The following is a 23,720-nucleotide window of genomic DNA, read 5'->3' on the forward strand; positions in this document are numbered from 1 at the left end:
ATAAAAGAACAAATTATGTATGTGAGAATTTTATATGATTATATTGTCTGATAATCTGATTGTTTTGTTGCAGGCTGAAGGAGAGAGATCATTAATATTTTTTATATGTCTTCTCCAAATGATTCATGTCGGGCTTTATATGTTTTAGAAGACCGGTCAATAGATGTCTTGATCGGTCTCTTTTAGACATGACCGATCAAGGCACCTATTGATCGATGTCTTTCCATATTGCACATCCCGATTTCGGTTATGTTTGGTAACTAACATTTAATACTTAAACACTCGATTGAAACGGTGTTAGTTATGATGCTTTGTTAATGGCCCGATTATAAATGTTTATCCAATTAAGGATCTCTTCTGATTCTTTACATTTCAGAAAGTAGATCCAAGTTTTCCTAGAGTAGTCATCAACAAATATTACATAATACAAAAATCCCCCTAGAGAGGGTTCGGACATAGGTCCACATACATCAGAATGAACTAATTCTAATATTTTGCTTGTCTTCCTAGTACTATTTTGGAAGGCACCCTTGGTATTTTTACCTAGGGCACATCCCTTGCACGCCTCTGAATGATATTGCTTCAACTTAGGTAGACCTGTGACAAGATTTCCCATAGATGATAAAGCCCTATAATTCAGGTGGCCTAGTCTTTTATGCCACACCTCATTTGCATTTGTGGCTTCATGAATTAATGCTAAGTTGGGCTTTGTGCATAGCTCATACAAATAGCTTTGTCTTTGTCCAATGACTTTAGCTTTCTTGATGGTAGAATTTCTTGGCCAAGCCAACACCTTGTTTTCCATGAAGGTCACTCTGTATCCATTATCCTCTAGTGCTGATATGGAGACTAGATTTCTTTTGATGCCGAGGACATATAGTACTCGTTCAAGTTGCAATGACATGCCTGTCTTTAATTTGATGATGCAGGTTCCAATTCCTCTGACTGGATGTGAGGAATCATCTCCGATGGTCACTTCCTCATCATTCTCCTCTATCATGGAGTCTAGCACTTCTCTAAAACCGGTAATGTGTCTGGATGAACCACTGTCGATCACCCATGAGTTAGACTTGTTTGTTGTATGGCTTGTGAGTGTTGAGTAGAGGACATAGTTCTCGAAGTCATCTTCCCTTTATGATGGGCATTATGTTGTTTCTTACCCCATCAACTATTATTTTAATAGCCTTTTCATTTCCCTCAATCCATGTTGTTTTGTCGGGTTCATTCTCGGGTGCTGCACTTTCAGTTTGAACATATGAATCAACTTTGTTTTCTCTCAAAATCATTTTGATTCTAAACTTCCAAGCTGAGAAATCATCGCTACCTCCGAGTCTATCTTCGAATCTAATAGCGCTGGCCATTTTGGAAATGTGATGTAATATATAATATTATTCTTGAATTATTCAGAAATTGAATAGCCTCAGATTCGATTAACCTGGCTCTGATACCATGTAAAGATTTATTCAATTGCAATAAAAGAAGAAATTATATATGTGAGAATTTTATATGATTATATTGTCTGATAATCTGATTGTTTTGTTGCAGGCTGAAGGAGAGAGATCATTAATATTTTTTATATGTCTTCTCCAAATGATTCATGTCGGGCTTTATATGTTTTAGAAGACCGGTCAATAGATGTCTTGACCGGTCAGACATGACCGATCAAGGCACCTATTGATCGGTGTCTTTCCATATTGCACATCCCGATTTCGGTTATGTTTGGTAACTAACATTTAATACTTAAACACTCGGTTGAAACGGTGTTAGTTATGATGCTTTGTTAATGGCCCGATTATAAATGTTTATTGGTATGAACTAAACCCGATAACAAATAGCATTACATATGCTATCGGGTTAATACCTCGATAGCATATTAATGCCGATTCATAAATGAATCGACATTAATATGCTATTGGGTTATTAGCCTGATAGCATTTAGATCGACGCTTAACTATGTTAAGCAAGTCGTCGATCTAATCCATCTTTATCCAATGCCAATATCATAATCATGATCAATGTTACAATCTGATAAACAGTTCGGAAAGCATAAATCAGATAATTTAATAGCATAGATGAATAAATGAATCGACATTAATATGCTATTGGGTTATTAGCCTGATAGCATTTAGATCGATGCTTAACTATGTTAAGCAAGTCGTCGATCTAATCCATCTTTATCCAATGCCAATATCATAATCATGATCAATGTTACAATCTGATAAACAGTTCGGAAAGCATAAATCAGATAATTTAATAGCATAGATGAATAAACCATAACAGAATAAAGGAGATTAACGGGTTAGAGAAGTCTTATCTTGCAGAAGCTACTAATGCATTAACAGATTTCATATTCTATGTATATTGTAGACATTTGACACTATCTATATTTCTAATGTGTTATTTAGTTTAGCTTATTTCTTTCAACGCAAGCCTAAAATTTGCATTTATACTTATGTGATCAATGTAAACTTGTGTATATGCTTCTATTTGATGAGATTATTGTCTTTAATGTTAATTTATTAAAAAATGCATGAAAGAAGTTTAAAATTGTTAAAAATCTTTGAATTTCTTGGGTTTTTCATTTGTCCAGTCTCAGCCGAGTCTGGGCACTGAGGCTGAGTTCGAGTAAAAAATCAGCTTGCCGAGTCTGAGGCTTGTAACTATGGTTCATAGCATGACACCTCCCTTGGCTACACCATAAGTGGTCCCTTTTGGCTAAACCGTAGATGACTTCATCCAACTGCATTACAAGTAGTTGTATAACTTGGCTCTCCATTATGGTCAGCTAAACCATTCCCATCAAGGCCTCTTGATCGATAAACACCTTTCACCATAGAGTCTTCCTTCTCAAAGGCTCCATCAATTCACACATTTAAACCATATAATATATGAACATGGCACTAGGCCAACATATAGAGGATATTATGCTAGTTCAACACACACAATTCATGTCATGGTCTTGACACCACAAATTACTAGTCCTTACATACGCTTGACCATGCACACTAGACACAATGACTCTTAACATAATTTAACCAGACTACAAATAGATTTAGGTATGCCACCAATTCTAGGAACATAATATATTCATACATACACATGACCATGCACACTAGACACAATGACTCTTAACATAATTTAACCAGACAACAAATAGATTTAGGCATGTCACCAATTTTAGGAACACAATATATCTTGCTTGCTAGCATATCTTGGCAATTCCTTCCATGAACTTGCTTTTCTCGGCTCACTTTTAGCACAAATCTCCCATATAGAATTTCTTTGCTCTCTCAACCTTTAGTTCTCATCTTTCTAGGATTTTATAAGGCCTTACCCACTCTATCCCTTAGGATTGATTGGTGATCTGGGTGGTGTTGTGAGGTATTCACACATCGCCCCATTGCAAATGGGGACCCCCACTTTTTGCTTTCTAGGGTTAGCTCTTCTAGTTTTGTTGTTGGTCATTTTAGTGTCTTAGCCTTTACATTGAAGGGATTGAGTTTCTCAAAGGTCATCAAGCCAGGTGGATCTCCTCAAGAGGTTAGGTCAATTGAGTGATTAGGGGTTATTTAGATCATTCCTAGGGTTTTTGTGTACTACTTGGTCATGCTTCAAGTTGCTAAATCAAACCTTGGTTGAATGCATAATGTCCTAGGTCCCATCCCTAACATCAAGGTCAGAGCGAATTTGCCTTAAGAAGTTTGGAATGTTATCCTAATCCTGATCCTCAAATGTCCTGAAATTTGGCTAAGTTTGGAATGTCATCCTGATCTTGAAATGTCTTGAAATTTGACCAAGTCTAGAAAATTGAAGAATCCTCCAAAAACTAGATTTTGCATTATAACTCCTGGAGGTCCGAAACCACTCTCAAACATCCTGACAATATTTATGGAATATAACTTAAAGTATAAGAACTTATACTTAAATGTTATATTCCATATATGAATCCTGACGGAGAGACTAACTTGTCAAACAACTTCATGTTGGAGAGGAGAGGAGCGAACTTTGACTTCAAGAGGAGAAGAGCGAACTTCGACTTCAAGAGGAGAAGAGCGAACTTCATGAGTTGAGAGTTTGGAGCAAACTTCACCTTTGAGCACTTTGGAGCGAACTTCATGTTGGGGCACTTAGGAGCGATTTTCATGTTGAAGGACTTTGGAGCGAACTTCATGTTCAAGCACTTTGTAGCGAACTTCACCTTTGAGCATTTTGGAGCGAACTTCATGTTGGGGCACTTAGGAGCGAACTTCATGTTGAAGGACTTTGAAGTGAACTTCACCTTTGAGCACTTTGGAGCAAACTTCACCTTTGAGCCTATAGGAGCGAACTTCATGTTTCACCTATGTGGAGCGAAGTTGCCCTCTTTACAAGTTTACATTTTGGAGCGAAATTTCCAACTTCATGGTCAAGAGAAGGTGAGTGATTTCACCAACTTCGTGTATGAAAGAATATGAGCGAAATGCTTACTTCATGCATTAGAAGAGGTGAGTGAAATACTTACTTCATGCATTAGAAGAGGTGAGCGAAATAATTCATGCACAAAGAGAGAGAGCGAAGTACAAAGTTCATGAGTTGAAAGAAGTAAGCGAAGTTTTAACTTCATGTTGGAGGAAAGATGAGCGAACTTCATGTTTTCACTAAGGAGAGCGAATTCCATAAGCATGAGCAACATTGAATAAGAAAAGATAATCGCCTAATGAAGATATAATATCAAATGAACTTCATGATTCCATTGAGGAGCGAAATAGAACGATCTTACAACTTCAACTTTAAGAAGAAAGGAGTGAACTTTGGGTTCAAGCAACTAAGAGCGACATAGTAACTTCATGAGTTGAAAGTTTGGAGCGAAATTGCTACTTCATGTGTTTAGGAAGAGGAGCGAAGTTCATGATCTTGTTAAGTAGAGTGATTTGTGAATGAAGTTGGATATAAATAGAAGAGATAATCAAATCAACTTCATGTTTCACCAATTTGGAGCGAAGTTGTTACTTCACACACTCATGATTTAGAACGAAGTTTTCATTTCACAAGCTACTGATTTCGAGCAATCTTATAACTTCATGTATTGAGCAAGGAGAGCAAAGTTGCTACACTTCATGAATTGGTGTTGACGAGCGAAGTTGATAACTTCAACAGCAGCAAGTTTCAAATGAAATTCTTTACTTCATGTTTGAGCAAAATGGAGCGAACCACTAATAATGAACTTCATGAGATCAAGAAGGAGACCGAATGTCAACTTCATGAATCAAGCTTCATGAGCAAATTTTAACTTCATGTTTGAGACAAGCAAGCTTCCTAGGGGGGCTTCAATGGAAAATTCCAACTTTACAAATCAAGGGATATTGGGATATAAATGAACTTCAAGAATTAAGACAAGAGCAAACTTCACAATTTGAAAGATGAGTGAATTCCACAAATTGAGTCTCAAAAGAAAAATTCAAGTAAGTGAACTCCACTTCATGTGTTCTTAGTGTTGATTTTAGCAATCAGATTAAACAATAAACAACAAAAATCAGACTGCAATGAAGAACAAACACAAAATACACAGATACCTTGGGAAAACCTTCCTCTTGGAGGTGAAAAACCCAGCCACTAATCTCAGATCTTTATTGGGCAACACCAATTTAATTTACAATGAGCTTCACTCTTTAACAGCAACCTAATCACAGTTATACTTCTAACCTAGGGCATGCTGAAATGATGAACTTTTCTGCAATACAAAAGTTGTTGTCCCAGGGATGAAGTTTGCTGATCCTGGAATGGTGTTCACAGCCTTCAAGAATAGTTCGCTGATCTTCAAATGATGACTGCTGCCACTTGAAACCAGTTCGCAGTTACTCAGTGGTGTTCACTGTCTTCTAGATGATGGTTGCTGTCTTCAAGAAGAAATCGCTGATCTCTTAGAAGGATTCACTGAATACTTGGATGACTTGCAGATTAGAGAAGTAATTCGCTTGAGTGTGTTGTATCATACAATGATTGATAGCCTTGTATATATAGGAGACTTAGCCTTTTAATTCTCCCAAGTCGGCTTGCATGAAGAACATATTTAATTACAATTCAATGCTTTAAGGTTGGCGCCAAAACTGAAATAGCCCTCACGTTACAAGTGATTTTAATATAGGTCAGCTCCAACACGTTTTAATACAAGTTACATTCAATAGGTCTTGTCCTATCCACAAGTTACATTATATAGGTCTTGCCCTATCCACAAGTTACATTATATAGGTCTTGCCCAATATTCATAGCAAGCTATAATTACATGTAATCTGAAGTTAGCTATAATTTCAACACTTAGTTGAAGGCGAAGGTTCAAGATTCATTACATGATTACTACCTTTGAAGTTTGCAAAGAATCATTTTAAGTTGAAAGGATGAAAGATGAGAATTCAAAGATCATTTTATGAGAAGCAAGGCAAACTTGATGAGCGGAGGCTTGAGAGTACACTCCAAGAGCTCCTCTTCACGAGCAAAAAGCAACTTCAAGTGTCCCTTCATGAGGGCGAATTCTCTTTATATGCTCTTATTAAGCTTATATATCAAGTGTATTTGATACTTGCTTGTTTGTTTTGCAGGAAATGAAGAACGAAATAAGGGGATCAAACAAGAAGCATTCACTTGCGCGAAGACATGATCTACAACATTATCAACATGAAAGAAAGTCACAAGAGAAGGAATTCCGAAGGAGAGATGCAAAGATGACATCAAAAGTTCATTCTAGGAACTTCAAGAGCAGATAGTTTTAGAAGAGTTAATCAAAGTTAAAAGATCATCGTCATCATCGCTGAAGCTAGATAATGTTGAGTATCAAGAGATATTACTTCATGGTGAATTAACTCAAGTATAAAAAGTCAAGAGTGAAGTGGCATCCCAGATGGCGTTCCAATCACCATTCCTCCAATCAATGAAGTCCACATCAACACATCCAAGTTCAATGTACCAGACTCACCCAAGTGATGGCACAAACTCCGAGATACCTACCCTTGATTTCTATTGGTCCACTTTTTTTGAATGTAATTATTTTATTGGCTGAATTTAGTTTGTTGTAACAAACCCTAATTAGGGTTTTCATTGTGAAATCTCGGCCATTGATCTCAAAATTGATCTGAGCCGTTGAATTGTATTAAGAGCACTATAAAAGGCTCAAGCTCTTCATTTGTAAAGGAGGAATAGTTGATAGCTAATAGTTAATAGTTAATAGTGAATAGCTAATAGCAATAGTCAATAGTTAGTAGTTAGTAGAATAGTCAGTAGCAAAAGAATAGTGAATAAAATAGCAATTAGAGTAGAGTAGGAGGAGAAGGCAAAAGATTGTTGCCCAAAATTGTAAATAAACTTCATTTTTCAATGAAGTTATGGTGAAATGTGTTGTTTCTTGCAATATGCATGGTCTCTTGTTGGATCTTCATGTTAAATGGTAAATAGTTAGACTGAATGAAGGAATTTGTTGACTGTACTTGTGTGGAATCCTTTAGTCTATACCACTAGCCTCTTACTGATTGTGAGCGTGCCTTGTGTGGTCAACTGGAATGATATAAGCTTAACTTCGAATCGTTCTACACTCGTTTATGCATTAACTTGAATGGTGATCAATGTTTGATGGTATTGATTCAAACATCTTTGAAGCGTCCTTAGAAGATTGCACTGAGCTTGTGTCAAATTGTTCATTTTGATGGTGAGACCTCGCTCTGTAGGAGTCCATCTAATCATTCACTCATTTCTTACATTCTTAGGATTATAATAGATTCTCTCAACCCTTCGTCTTTTGCCATTTTTTCAATTCAAGTTAGTCTAGGACAAAGAGCATCGCCCAATTGAAATATCAGATCATCAAGTTCCAACAAATCAAGCATTTAGGCATTCAAACCAACTAAGCTTATCCACACGTAGTGACCCTACATTCATGAACCTTGGAGTCGTCTTGAATGATCCTTAAGCTAATCTTCAGCATCCGAGAGATTTTGTTCAAGAGAGGATAAGATACTTATGGTATTTTATTTTGTGTTTGCATGTGCGTAAAAAACACATCAACAGGTAGCTTTCTTGATTGTCTCCAAAATCATTCTTTTCCTTGGATTCTTTGGCCAAGCGATTTCTTGATTACATCTGATTGGCTGCATGCTTGGTGGTACACTTTACTTATGGCCCTCAAGGTTTCCTGGGCACCAACTTTCATTTCATTTTGGAAATTTATTTAAGTCTTCTGCTTTACAAAATTAGGAAATGATGGATATTACATGTGCAATGTGAGATTTTAGACTTGAGAAGATAAAATACCAAGCTATCTTATCCTTTTTTGAACAAAATCTTCCCAAATGCTAAACTATGATAAATTGTAAGACTCGAAGGTTCTGAAATGTCAGATTGATGTATGGATAAGCTCAATGCTTTGATGTGATATTGCTGGAATCACAAGTGGGACTTACGTTGCACATGAATGCTTGGATACTTGGACGTTGCTGGAACTTGATTATCTGATATTGCAATCTTGTGATGCTTTCTCTCCTAAACTAACTTGAATTGAAAAAACAAAGGACAAAAGGAGGAAGGGTTTAGGAAGCTAGTCTAATCCTAAGAATGTAAGAAGTAGCGAATGACTTGGTGAGACTTTACTAGACTTTGCTCTTTCATTGATGTCAATGCATTCATTCCATCCTTGAATGAATGCTGACTTGGTATCCTTTTGATTGGATGAATGGTGACTGGGATACCATCTCAGCTTGTATTGTAGATTTGATCAACTCTTTTAAAACTATCTTTCTTCCCAGATCAAGTTCGCATTTTATCTCATACTTGGTAATTTCGTTCTTGTGCAGTATTCCACCTTGAGTCATACATTGATCTCTAGACAGGAATTTTTTTTGTTTCACCTCTTTACTCTTCATTGTTCTTTCATTCCTTGCATTAAACCTTCCAAGTCTGGGAATGATACATTTTCTGGAAATGCACCCCTTAGTGTTAGAAAACCCTTCCCTTAAGTCAAATCCACCAATTTGTTCAATCCGATTTTGAAATCAGATTCTCAAGCTCTTCTAGTTCTGCATATGATTTATTTCAAAAATCTGATATAAATCGTATATCTGTCTGTCAAATGGTGTTTCCCAGGTCTGTCCCATAAATTTCTGTGAATGAGCCTAAGTTGATGATGAGAATGAGTTTTTGGATCCCCCATTCGCTCTAGATCTGATGTCTCAGAAGTCCTCATTGTGGGACTCCCTTGGCCTGATGAATTCCTTCCTTGGATCTGCTTGATTACTTTATGAGGTTAAGTCCTCCTTTCACCTTTCATTCTTGCATTGAACCTAAAAAACGAAACATTTGGAATCAAGAAGCATAAAAATATAAATAAAAACAATATCAACACCTCATCAAACAAGTTTTAGAGTCCTCCTAAATCTGGAAATGAATATCTAAGTCTGGAAATGATGATGCTAGTTTGAGATCATGACCAAATCGTGGATAGCAATTGTTCCAAATCTGGATGTTCTCAGCTGGAAATTCGCTTAGCAAGGCAGTGAAGGCTTTGATCTTGGATCAGCCTTTAGTACGATTTGGAGCTCCGATTTCTTTGCTGTTCCTCTGCTGGTAATTATCGCTGCCTGAATCGCGTTTGAGTTGAGGTGCTGGTCATGTTTTATCTTCTTCTATTTATATGTCGATGAGCTGTCTCTCCAAAGGTGGCTTTTCTTCTCCATTTCCAGCCGACTTGTCAAACTTGCTTAAACTTATGTTTTGTTTCATTTATTTCATTTGCACTTATTCTCATTTCCTCTATCATGACCCACTCGAGAATGCATGTGGGACAAAAGTCCCTTGAAATGTCACTTGGTGGAAAATTGATTTGCACTGGGACTGTTTTGACATTCTTTCTGAATTGGTTGCCTTTGTTTTTATCCACCAAATGCTATGGTGGAAAATTGTCGCCCATAGGTACTCTTTTCCTCAACGAATTTAGTCCTTACCTTGTAATTTCACCCAAAGGGGAGATTTGAAACTTATAGGAATTGATTGTTTCATCACTTTTTATTTCCTTTGCAAGCTAAGTCCATTGGGTGGAGATTCGACCCTCATTGGGACTGATATTCCTTGACATTTCATGTTTATTTAATCACATTTTGACGTAGTGGAAAATTGACTACCATTAGTATACCTTGTCCTTGTTAAAATTTGCAGTTTGCCTCGTGGTGGAGATTCGAACCCCATTAGGATTTTTTATTTCCTATAAAATTCACTTGATTTATGTTCAGTGGAAAATCGATAGTCATTAGGACTCCACTTCGCTATCTTTTTTTGCATCGTCTTAATCATTTACTCTCTCCAAGTGCAAAATTGATCCTTGTAGGGACTAATTCAGTCCTTGGAAATTTGCTTGATTTGTCCCTAAGTGGAGATTTGGTGGCCATAGGGACTAATATGCACTTGTATTACCTTTGCTCATTCACCCACTTGCAACTTTATTCACTTTTCATCCACTTCCTACAACATTGTGATGCACGTGGGACAAAACATTGCCTTAAGTGGAAAATTGAAGTCCATAGGGACTTTTGCCTTTAAGGTGGAAAATCCAAGGTCATCGGAACTCTCTACATTCCATTCACTTTACCTGCTTGTAAGCTAAGTCTCTGGAGTGGAAATCTGACCTCCATTGAGACTCTTTGTCCTTATAAACTCATTGCTCTGTTTTGAGTGGAAAATCTAGGGTCATCGAGACTTTCCACTTGGGCACCTTCATTCTTTTATTAACTAAGTCCCAGGAGTGGAAAAACATGGGTCATCAGCACTAATGTATTTTTTTTTGCCTTATAAACTTTTCTTTCCAAGTGGAAACACGATCCTCATCAGGACTAAACATTCCAAACACATGTCCCAAACTCAAAATAGGTAACTTGGTGCTTTAAATGGAAGGGAAAAACAACCTCCAGCGGTACTAATGGATTTTCATGCTTTTTAAGTTCACACTTACCCAATTTCGCTAATTTATGCAGTGGAAATTCTATTTCCATCGGGACTTCATGAATTTTCGTATGTTTTCAAGGGTGGAAAATTGAATTCCATTGGGACTGTGTGCATTTTTGGGTTCATTTCACCTCCTAGGAGTGGAAAAATCACTTCGATAGGGACTTCTAGTTTTTTCACACAAAACTCACATTAATCCGCAACATTTTCATCATTTTTGCTCAAAATTTGTAAGGCAAAGTGGAAAATTGACCTCAAGAGGACAAGTTGACACGTTAAAGCGACTTGACACTTAAGACCACTTCCTTGCGACTTCAGCAACCTTTTGCATTTTGACATGGCATTTCTCCCTCACTAGCAAAGGCTAAAACTAGGAAACTACTGCCAAAGTAAGATAACCTAGACAAAACATCTATCCTAAAAAGCAAAAGTGGGGTTCCCCATTTGCAATGGGGCGATGTGTGAAAAGGTCACAACACTGCCCAAAAGGACATTGCAAGAAGGTAGGATGATGCATTAGAGGGGTGCAGTAGAGGCTGCAAAAGTGTTTAGGAACTAAATGAAGTTGACAGCTGATAGTGGGGGTGATACTAAGGTGCAAGAAGTGGGTTTTGACACTCTCAATCAACTCAAATGGTGGTGCTAGAGGATTGTGTAGTCATGGAGGACCTCTACATGGAGTTTAGAGGTTAAACGTTCCATAATGTTTTGGAATGGGGGGATGGGTTTTGAGGATGGGGGGAGTGTGGAACAAAATATGGGGATGGTGGGGGTGCTGTGGCTGGTGGCTTAACTATAATATACATACATACATCTTTTACGTACATACTTTAGTGTTGCAACTATTTTGTTGATTTATAGCTAGGTCGGATCCCTTGCTTGGGCTGACCTAGTTCACTTAATTGCTAAGTGGCCTTTGGCCTTTGGCCTTAGCAATTCGGCTTTATATTTATCTGGCCCTATTTCGGCGTACAACTTATGTGTCATGTAAGTGTTATGGGGCATGACCCATTTAATATGTAAATTGTAAATGCAATTTGGTGCCAAGGCCGACCTAGGTGGTAAAGGAGTTTGAGGCATATAAATAAGAAGTGACTTGAAGTCACAAATAGAACCTACACATCAATCAATATATCTCTCTGCTACATGATCAACGAATATCTCCTTGAAGTGGCGAACTTGTCTACATGATCAACAAATGTCTTCTTGAGCAAACTTCACTCAGGATCTGCACATAATATTCTGAAGGATTCAGTCATATTCAGATCTGATCAGGACATCAGATAAGTGTGCTTATTTGATATTCAGATTCGTGCCCTAGCTGGGCTAAGTTGTAACCAATTTTCTACCCTTGTTAATATTAAGATCTGAGATATTGTAGCTGGGTTTTTCACCTCCAAGAGGGAGGTTTTCCCAGGGTATAAGCGTGTTATGTGTGTGCTTTATTTTTAGTTTGGTTTTCTGTTCTATACTGCTAATCTGATTGCTAAAAACTAACATATTTAACTATGTAAAGATGGGTTCGGTACTGAAACCACAAACGCGAGAACTTAATCATACAAAACAATTGATCTCAGGAGAACATTGCAATCAAACACAAAACATTCATAAGTAGAAATATATCATCTCTCTATAATAAGGAGACCGTGTAACATGAAATGGAATGCCATTGTCAAAGAAGAACTTGCCAATGGATTCATCTATCTCATCTCATAGCTGCACATTAAACATATCAGCAATGGGGTTACTCTGTGGTGTCTGCAACCTATGTTTCCCTGCCCTAGCGGCACTAGAAGTGGAAGTGGATGGAGATCCAAACATCATTCCTCTCGTCTACGAAGCATGAGAAGTATGTGGCGGATTCTGGTTGTGTTGAAGGGCTGCCCTAGCAGACAAAGAGTAGGCATTGAAATATTTGTGTCATCTGGAACCCCCCAAAGCCTGTTAAACTCAATTCTGTACTTTATATTTTTAGCTTCCTCCAAAAACTTACAATGTCTCACATCTTTTCTTGTCAAAAAAGAAAGTGTGCATTCACCCTACTGATGCTACCAAACTATTCAGTGTCACAAATGTTGCACTTCCACTTCCTTGTTTCCACACCTGAATGTGATGTGCCTTGTACTGATATTCTTGAAGCAAACTGTTTGAGAGGAGACTTAGGATCAAAATGACCCCTAGCATATGGTGCCAACAACTCTAAAGGGCAACCTGTAATTGTCTGGTGCATTCGCCATAGAACTAGATTGGGCTCTAGGATCAGCCCCATGGTCACCCTCCTCATTTTCAGGTTCAAATTTTGAATCATTCTCACCATGAGAATGGATTTCCATCTCATCCTCATTCATGCCTTGGGAGCTCATTGTGAAATTGACACTGCATTTGACAAAATAAAAAATAAAAATAAAATCAGCTTAGTTTAAAGCTCAACAAACAAAGAACCAAAAATGACATTGAAAATTAGAAAATAAAACCAAAAAAAACTAGAAAAACCTTACATTGTGCTTGAAAAATCTCTCCAAAATGCAGTAGAATCTTCTTCCTCTTTTTCTTCTTGCTTCTTCTCACTCCTATCACACTTGCAATCACTTTTCTCACTCCTTTAATCAGTCTTCTACAAGTTTTTCCTCCTCTTTAGTTGTTGGAAAAAAAATCAGTCTTTCAAAATGAGAGTGAAATCAACAAAAAACATGGTTTTGTGTTGTTTTGGGGGAAAGGGTGGGGCCCACGTTGTATTAGGGTTATCCCCAAACCTCCAAAAATGTAACTTTATTTTTTCTAAATTTTAATTTTAAAATCTGCATCTGGTGTGGGGCGATGGGAGATGTCTGGGCGTTTCCCTGCCCCCTAGAGAAACACTTGCACGTCTTCTGGAGACGTCTCCCAAGGTGACTTGAGGACGTCTCCATGTCTCCTTGGAAGATGCGGAGACATTTCCTCGTCTTCGATGGCGCTTTGGTGGTGGTGGTGGGACGGCGGGAGACGTTGCGTCCCTGTCCCCTTGAGATGTGGCCAAAAAGGGGGGGACGCGTCCCTGTGGAACGTTGTTTAAATTGAAATACGAACCACACCATGAGCCCTTTGAAAATATGGAATAGAGAATCATTCAATGCAAAGACAAGGTGTAACTAGCCTCGATCTATCTAAAGAAGGAACAATTAATATCTATAGCAGTAAAAAGATTCAGAACAACTTGAGGGGATAATTGTGAAAAATGACGTAAACCAACTATCTCGTTAACCAAAGAAAGGATGCGATTAAGTTAGATCTTTGTTATGAAGAGGAGTGGTTGGAAGGGATATGTCTCTTCCGTATCCAAATGTTGCAAACCTTTCACCCAGCAAGATATAACTAGGCAAATTGTATACATCAGAAAGTGGATATAGAACTGGACATGGGAAAACAAGAATTCATCGTTGGGAGAAATTAGCATCATACATATATACTTGGTCATACTCAAGTGTAAATCAGAAATAACAATAAATCACTCCAGGCGATAGAAAGACATTCACAGCATATTCTCTAATATTAAATCTGATGAAGGCCAGCGTCAGATTGAATATCCAGATCACCTAGCACAACTAATATCAGATATAGCAGAAATAGTGTTACTGATAGTAAAGAGATTCAGTTTATCAAACTAATACAAGTCTCTTACCTTTACTAAAAAGCCACGATTAGTCAGAGATGTGATTATGTTAATGTTTATATAAGATGGTGAAATTTAGGAAAAGACACAATACTTCATTACTGATTATAGTGTCACAACTCGTAAGGGAAGAATATACGACACAATGCTGTAGAGCAAAAAGGTTGGAGAAGTCATAGCCACATTTATGATTGGATTTTGAGTTGACATATTACCATATTTAGGATCAGCACAAACTAAAGGAATCTACCAAGATAAGTTGTACTCTCTAAATTATTCTTAAATTTTAAATTCAACATTATAATGAAATATATTAAGTTTGAATTAAGTTATGTTAATTAGTATATTACAATTCTTATTTCAGTTTAAAATTGATGTCCCAGGGCTGAATTATGGTAAATCCTGAAAGGGGACATCACATTTGACTAAAAAACTCACCTAGCTGATTCACAGTAACAGTCCATGGCCAGAAATGCATCAAATCACTTCATTTTTCACATTTCCTTCTGGATCACTGAAGGTGTGTAGCCCCTCTTTCTGTGGATGGGATTGCTGATATTGAGAGACAAGCAGCAGAATGTGTGGTAGATGAAGAGGATGAAGGCAAGGTCAAGGTGTCAGCTTGGGCTTCATTGGATACAGATGTCCATACTCCATAGTATGCCTAAGGAAGATATTCTTTCTCAAATAGAATCATTACCATCCACTTGGAGGGCACCTGCAAAGTCGTGTAGAAGTTATTGTAATGCCCCTATTTGTGAATGCCCTAATTTAGCCCTAAATAACAATTCCTAAATGAGCAAGAGCAGGGTTAGGGATATCTTTCACCTGATTGAAACACTGCAGAACAGGTTAGGAACCATTTACAACAATAATTCATAAAACAGTTCTTAATTAGGAATCATTAAGCATATAGCAGAAATATCAATTTAATCATAAGATATCTTAAGTATGTTTGGGGAAGCTCAACTATAGGAGAGCTAGGATAAGGTGACTTAGATAGGGTGTCCTGGATCCTCTACCCTGGGCCCAAGAGCAGATATACCATCCCTCTTGGCCTTATGTGGCCCGTGCCATCCATAGGAGGTGGTGTACTGTTGTGACGTATTCACACATTGTCCCATTGCAAATGGGGACCCCTACTTTTTTCGCTTTGTGGGGTTTTGCTTTCTAGGTTTTAGAGTTTTGTCTGTTAGCCTTTGCTTTTCGAGTGTCGCTAGGGGGATCACCTGGATAGCAGGCTTTGCTTGAGCTAGGTTGAGTCTTTGGGGCCCCAGAATTAAGGTTTCTTTGAAAGTCTTCCTTAGGGCCTGGTTTTGATCTTGTTGCTAATTGTGTCTTGCTTGGTGAGTGAGTATCATTCTTGAAGGTCCAAGCTAGGTCAAGTTGGTGAGGGATGAAGTCTGGAATGTCATCCAGATCTTCAAATGCCCTGAAATTTGGCTAAGTCTGGAATGTCCTGATCCTGAAATTTGGCTGTCTGGAAAACTGAAGAATCCTCTTAAAACTAGATTTTGCAATATAACTCCTGGAGGTCTGAAACCACTCTCAAACATCCTGACAGTATATATGGAATATAACTTAAAGTATAAGTCTTTCTTCTTTCTTATACTTAAATGTTATATTCCATAAAATGATCCTGACGGAGAGACCAAAATGTCAAAATTCGCTCCTGACCCTTCCAAAGGGTCCAAAGCGAATTTCGCTCCTGACCCTTCCAAAGGGTCCAGAGCGAAATTCTTGAAAACCTCATTTTTTCCCTTGTTTAGACCAACGTTCTAGTTTTGAGGTGATGGGATGTGAAAATGTGAGGGATTTTGGCCAAGATTAGGAATTTCGCTCCTGACCCTTCCAAAGGGTCTAGAGCGAAATTCTTGAAATCACTCATTTTTCTTTTAGCCAAAGTCAGGACCAAGGTGGAAATGAAAGGAAAGTAGTCTATGATTGCCTCCCAAGGAAGATTAGAGTTTGAAAAATCAAGAATCAAGGTCAAAACATGATTTTCGCTCCTGACCCTTCCAAAGGGTCCAGAGCGAAAATCCTTATATCTCTTGTTTTCTTCCTTGTTTTGGCTAGGCGTTGGCATGATGAAGGAGGAATTAGTATGTTCTTGCCCTGAGAGGGAGTGGGATGCTTTAGAAAATCAAGTTTTTGCCTAGGAGATGAATTTCACTCTTGACCCTTCCAAAGGGTCCAGAGCGAAATTCATTATATACTTCATTTGCTCCCTTGTTTTAGCTTGAAACCTTGCTCCTTAGATGAAGAATGATCTATGTTTGCTCCCAAATGAGATTGAAAGTTTGAAAATTGAACAAACAAGCCCAAATCATGATTTTCGCTCCTGACCCTTCCAAAGGGTCCAGAGCGAAAATCTTCTTAGACCTCATTCCCTTCCTTGTTTGACCAAATTTTGATTTACAAGGTATCTTGAAAGGAAGAATGGACATGTTTGGCCTTTGGAAATGTTTGAAAGCATTGAAAAATGAAGGATTTTAGCCAAGAGGGTGAATTTCGCTCCTGACCCTTCCAAAGGGTCCAGAGCGAAATTCTTGGAAACTCATATTTTCTTCTTGGAGATGGTCAAATTCTTGAGTTTTATGGCGTGGTTAGAAGGATTTTGATGCGTTCTTGCCTTTGAATATTGGATTGAGGTAATGGAGTAGTCAAAACAAGCTCAAAATAGGAAATTCGCTCTTGACCCTTCCAAAGGGTCCAGAGCGAAATCCCTAAAATCCCTTATTTTCCTAGCAAAGTCAAGTCAAAATTGGGTTTTTGTAGCTTGGATGGGTGAGGAGAAGTGTTTTCTTGCCTTTTAAGGTGGATTCAAGTTGAAATGATGGAGGAATAAGCCTAAAACAAGATTTTCGCTCTTGACCCTTCTAAAGGGTCCAGAGCGAAAATCCTAAAACCCATCATTTTCTCCAAAATTTGTACCAAGCCATGCCTAGACCAAGGTGAGGGATGCCCTTGAGATTGTCCTTGAATTGATTGTTGTCTCAAAAAATTATGATTTTGGGCTAGAAAGGGAAATTCGCTCCTGACCCTTCCAGAGGGTCCAGGGCGAAATTGTGCAAAACCTATCTTTTTCCTTAGTTTCATGCCAAAACTAGTGTGGATCATGATTAAAGAAGGCCTTAGGAATGACTCCAAATTGCCAATGATTATCAAGATTGAAGGAATTGAGCCAAATGATGAAAATCGCTCCTGACCCTTCCAAAGGGTCCAGGGCGAAAATTCTTCAGCCACCTATTTTCCCTTGCAAAATCAGGTCAAACTTGGGTTGGATGTGAGAGGGGAAGTGGTTTCTAGCCTTTTGAGGTGAATTCAACTTGAAATGATGGAAGAATAAGTCTAAATTAAGAAATTCGCTCCTGACCCTTCCAGAGGGTCCAGAGCGAAATTCTAAAATCCACCTATTCCTCTCACATTTGTGCCAAGCCAGGCCTAGACAAAGATGATAGAAGCCCTTGAGATTGCCCTTGAATGGATTTTTGTCTCCGAAAATGATGATTTTGGGCTAGAGGAAGAAATTCGCTCTTGACCCTTCCAGAGGGTCCAGAGCGACAATCTTAAAATCACCTTTTTTCCTTGCAAGTCTAGTCAAATGTTAGGTTTTCATGGCTTGGATGGGTGCGAGGAGACATGTTCTTGCCTTTTGAAGTTATTTGATATTGAAAAATGATGGAAATTAGCCCAAACCAAGGATTTCGCTCCTGACCCTTCCAAAGGGTCCAGAGCGAAAATCCTAGGATCACCTACTTTCTTTGCAAGACAAATTAAAATTTTGATTTTTTATGGCCTAGATAGGAGTGAGGCAATGTGTCCTTAGTCTTGGAGGTGAATTGAAGTCATCAAATATGAGGAAATGAGCTCAAAACAAGAAATTCGCTCTTGACCCTTCCAAAGGGTCTAGAGCGAAAAACACTAAAACCATCCTTTTCTCCAAATTTTGTGCTAAGTCAGGCTTAGACTAGGGTAAGAGAAGCTATTTGGAATGCCTTGGAAAGATGTTTGATCACCAAAGATGCAAGTTTTGAGCTAAAATTGGAATTTCGCTCCTGACCCTTCCAAAGGGTCCAGAGCGAAATTCTAGATAGGTCCTGTCCCTGGCTAGTTTTTTGAGCGAATTTGACTTTTTGGGCCTTGTGGAGATCAAACCAATGTTGCCAAGTTGGGAAGTGGATTCCATGTGAGGGAATCCAGATGAAATGAAGTGAAGAAAGTCAAATTGGGTGTGAATGGGCAAGCAAAAAGTGAATTTCGCTCCTGACCCTTCCAAAGGGTCTAGAGCGAAATTCATCAAAATCACTATTTCCCCTTTGTGTCAAGATAGGATTTTGATTCCTAAGGCATGAAAAGACCCAAAGGGTCTAGAGCGAAATTCATCAAAATCACTATTTCCCCTTTGTGTCAAGATAGGATTTTGATTCCTAAGGCATGAAAAGACTGGAGGGAGGTTATTTAAGCCTTGCTAGATAAATTGAAAGTGAAGAAGATGGAGGAATAAGCCTAAAACAGGAATTTCGCTCTTGACCCTTCCAGAGGGTCCAGAGCGAAATTCCCAATTTCACTCAAATTGCTCATGATAGAGGTCAAGGCGTGGATCCCTGGGCTCTGGAGGAAGGAAAACTAGTGTGTGCTTGCCTTGGAAGGTATTTTGGAGTGGAAACATGATAGATTTTGTCCTAAAAGGTGAATTTCGCTCCTGACCCTTCCAAAGGGTCCAAAGCGAAATTCTTAAAAACCTCTGTTTTGCCCCAAATTTGCATCAAGATTGGTGTTGGTTGAGAATGAGGGCATCCTTGGGCATGTATCTAAGCAAGTACGGTTGCAAAGTGAGAACAATTTGAGCCAGGAATGCTAATTTCGCTCTTGACCCTTCCAGAGGGTCCAGAGCGAAATTCTTATAGAGCCTGTCCCTGGAATGAATCTTGAACAAACTTCATTTTGATGTCTTCTTGTTGATGATTTAAGGTGTAAAATACTATGTTGAAATGAATTTATTATGTGTCCTTAATCATATTTTGGTTTGTCTTGTAGTTGAAAGAAGACCAGGCCAAGACAAGGACGACCTTCTCCAGTCCAGCATCAACAAGGACGACCTTCTCCAGTCCAGCATCATCAAGGATGACATCTTCCAGTCCAACGTTCCAAGGAAAGGTACACCATCCATCCTGCACATTGAAGACAAAGGAGGTTAAAGCAAGGGTTTCGTTGAAGAGGCAGACAGTTTCAGATTGAATATCTACCAAGTTGCAAGTGTCAGACAAGGTGGCATCCCAGTCGTCACTCCTCCAGTCGGATTGGTCCACCTCAGCATGTCCAGATTCAATGTACCTGACTCATCAAAGATGGCACAAACTTCGATGTACCTACCTCGGTTATCCATTGGTCGAATATTCCAAAGAAGACATGTGTCCAAATAATGCAATTATTTCATTGGCCAGAATTGAGTTTGTTGTAACAAACCCTAATTAGGGTTTTCATTGTAAGATCTCGGCCATTGATTTCAAATTGATCTGAGCCATTGAATTGTATTGTGGGCGCTATATAAGTCCTGGCTCCTCATTTGTAAAGGCTGATAGTTAGTCAGTAGTTAGAAGGTTAATAGTTAGTTCATAGAGGTTAGAATAGCTAATGATTAATAGCAAATAGAATAACAGTTAGAGTAGAATAGGAAGAGAAGGCAAAGATTGTTGCCAAGATGTTGTTGTAAAAGACTTGTAAAACTTCATTGAAGAAATGGTGAAATCTATGGGTCGATTCAACAATTTGCATGGTCTCTATACTTCTCAGATTTGATTTCATGTTATTAGATGAGTGGAAGAAATGTGTTTGATTGATGGTGAAATTCGTATATCCATACTACTAGCAGTTTGTTGATTGCAAACTTGCCTTGTGTAGTCAACTAGAATCATTCAGCTTAAGCTTAACTTCAATTGTCGCTTCTTCACTGATATGCATCAGCCTGATGGTGTCTATGCCTGTAGCGATGATATGAACATCATAAAGCTTTCCTCCGAAGATCGCATAACCTTGTGGAGATGGTCCTGGTATGTCAAAACAAGACTTAGTTAGAATTTCATCAAAGGTTATTCATTGCTCCTACATTTTTAGTGTCAGAATTAGATCCTTTTCCTTTTTTTTCAAAATCTAGACTAGTGAAATCCTGTGTTCCAGCAATATTCAAAGCAAATTAGACGTTCAGTCATCAAGTGTAAGTCCCCTTGTGATTCCAGCAAAATCACATCATACCACAGAGAGCTTATCCACACGTAGAGATCCTACATAACAAAACCTTGGAGTTACCCTGATTGATCCTTCAGCGAGATCTTGAGCAGTCGGGAACTTTGTTCAAGAGAGGATAAGGTACCTTTAGGTATTTTATTCTGTGTTTGGTCATGTACGAAAGACACATCAACATTAATAATTCATAAAACAGTTCTTAATTAGGAATCATTAAGCATATAGCAGAAATATAAATTTAATCATAAGATATCTTAAGTATGTTTGGGGAAGCTCAACTATAGGAGAGCTAGGATAAGGTGACTTAGATAGGGTGTCCTGGATCCTCTACCCTGTGCTCAAGAACAGATATACCATCCCTCTTGGCCTTATGTGGCCCATGCCATCCATAGGAGGTGGTGTAGCCATTGAGGTGTCCCACAACCACTCTCCCTCATCATGCCATCTATTTCCCACTTCCTATGATTAAACTACTTGGTGTGTTAATTATCATGATAGAGGGATGAGATGTATTCACAACAGGGTGCCCTGGAAGCCCATCTCTTCTAAAGCCCAAAGGCAGTACCCTTTGTACCCCCTTGGCCTCATGGGACTATTTGGTCACCACCATGAGGTGGTGCGCCTAGAAGAGCACCCCATTGCCATACCCCTCTTGTAATCCCTCATTTCCTCTACCATGGGTGACTTTAATAATCATTTAGAACATATAAAGAATTCCAGTATTATGCATGTATTCTACATATAATAAACAGACAAATACCACAGCATATCACGAAACAGTAATGAACAGCTACAATTAAAATTTACTATGCTATGTTAATCTAAACAGCAATGCATTATTAATGACAGTGTGCATATATATATATATATATATATGTTCACTATGCCATATATAGAGAACTCATACCACACTACAGTATTGGATCAAACTGCTGGCTATTTCAATATCTTATGTAAAGCCAAATCTGATTCATTTGGTCTTCTTCTTGGATGCTGGAATGGCTATTTGTATTTCTCCCTTGGTGATGAGAAGTCATGTCTCTTCCTTCGGTTGCAACTGTTTGTTGGAGGTACGACCCTTGTTTTTTGCTGCTCTTTATAACTAATCACTTATCTTTTGAGTTTCCTTAACCTTGATGTCCCATCCCTTTGTCTTATGCCAACCAACTGGTCTTTTTAATAATATTAATTATGCATTAACTTACTGTTTTCACTAAGTATGTGATCGTTGTACACAAAGGAAGAGGGACAATCTGTATAGGTAATTGTAATTCGATAAACATATTTAGAAGTCTTTATTCAATGCGGCCTGTTGTAGGAATCACGGATTGGTGCTGCATCATGATTAGCGTCGGGGAAAGAGGAAATTGAGAAGTCTTACTAATTGTAAAATAATTTCCAGATTTTGTTCGATGGTGATTGTAATATCATAGAGGGGGCATGACTGTTTTACTTACTTTTTGTAAAAAATATTAATCTGGATTTTTAATTTATGATCATATGACACAAAAATGTTTATTGACTTACCTTTTGTATTTATGAATAATTGAGAAACATCATCAGCTCCCTAAATTCAGCTTTATGCATATTTCTTATTATAATTTTGTTCAGAAATTTTGCTAAGTTTTGGCAAGTCTTTGCCAAGTTGCTAACTCTCAGTCAAATTTGGGTCTGCGGAGATTTTGCAGTCATGAGTTTTTAAACAATGCATGTGTAAGGATTCCCTTATCACCTCATGATTTTTTGTCATTTCACCTCATGATTTTTTGTCATTTTCTTTTAGCTCAGAGCAAAACAAATATTCAGGTCACAGCAGGAGAGACTCAAGTAATCTCCATCAGCCATTTCGATAACATCAAAATTTTCAATGAAAAAAAGAGCTATATGAGTTTGTTGTCTAAGAGTAAAGTTTTGATGGAAAAGATCCATCTAAGCCATCAAAATATAAGATCGGAAGCCTGATAATTTTGTTCAATACGATATGTGCACTTATGTTTACTCTGATGCTTGCTGGCTTGTTTTAGTTGTCAATATGAATGTAAAAATGGATTGCACAAATAGATGAAGCATAGTTTGGGTCAATGCTTGTTTACTTTCTATTTTTGTATTTTGCAGGTTTGAACATGAAAGTCTGTGTCATAATGGGGGTGCTGCAACTTCTGATGTGGGCAATCTGGGCATCTGTTTCTTCCCACCGGGCACGGTATAAGGTGTTGACAGTAGTCATTGTGGGAGGACTGGCTATGCTTCTTGAGATTTATGATTTCCCCCCGGTATGGGGATATATTGATGCTCATGCTGCATGGCATGCTACCACTGTTCCCTTGACATACATTTGGTGGAGTTTTATCAAAGATGATGCAGTTTTCAGAACTTCAAAGCTTATTGGTAAATCCAAAGACAAGAATGAATCTAGGAAAGTACAATAGCATCATTTGCTTGTGCAAATAGTCTGCAGTGAAAAGGATGTGGCTTTCATACACTATTGGGAGAGCTATTCCTTACATAGTTATTTTTGCATTTTCACCTTTTTCCTTCCTTCTAGAGGAAGTTGATTCGGTTTGGACTTGATTGCAAGGTATCAAGGTATCATATGGAGACAATTCATGCTTTTCTCCATGTCTTTTTCTCGCCATGCAAAATATTTGTGAAGATTGCCCTTGTATTTAGTTTTACTTGTGTAAAGTTAGGAAAGATGAATTTTCTTGGGGATGATTTGCAGCACATATAAGAATGTTGGAGTCTGGCAGAATGACAACGATTGCGTTGTTTATGACATTCTTACATTTTGTGTGGATTCAGTGTCATATTGACAATTACCTTTCTGTGCAGGCAAAAACTTTTATGAAGGCGACATGTTTTGTTGGAA

General features: G+C 38.1%; 1 protein-coding gene across 4 annotated transcripts in view; it reads left to right on the forward strand.

Moving 5' to 3' along the window:
* Positions 1-23,720, forward strand: part of LOC131033516 (uncharacterized) — a 67,897-nt gene extending 44,177 nt beyond the window's left edge. For 3 of the 4 annotated variants that reach the window (XM_057964748.2, XM_057964749.2, XM_057964750.2), the window contains one exon: positions 22,967-23,720. In XM_057964748.2, the coding sequence (XP_057820731.2) occupies positions 22,967-23,280 (314 nt within the window). In that variant the 3' untranslated portion in view covers positions 23,281-23,720. Of the gene's footprint in view, positions 1-22,634; positions 22,829-22,966 lie in introns of those variants that run through there. The other variant, XM_057964751.2, reaches the window with a different exon arrangement.

This window comes from Cryptomeria japonica, chromosome 9, assembly GCF_030272615.1.
Source record: "Cryptomeria japonica chromosome 9, Sugi_1.0, whole genome shotgun sequence".
Classification (NCBI taxonomy): Eukaryota; Viridiplantae; Streptophyta; class Pinopsida; order Cupressales; family Cupressaceae; genus Cryptomeria; species Cryptomeria japonica.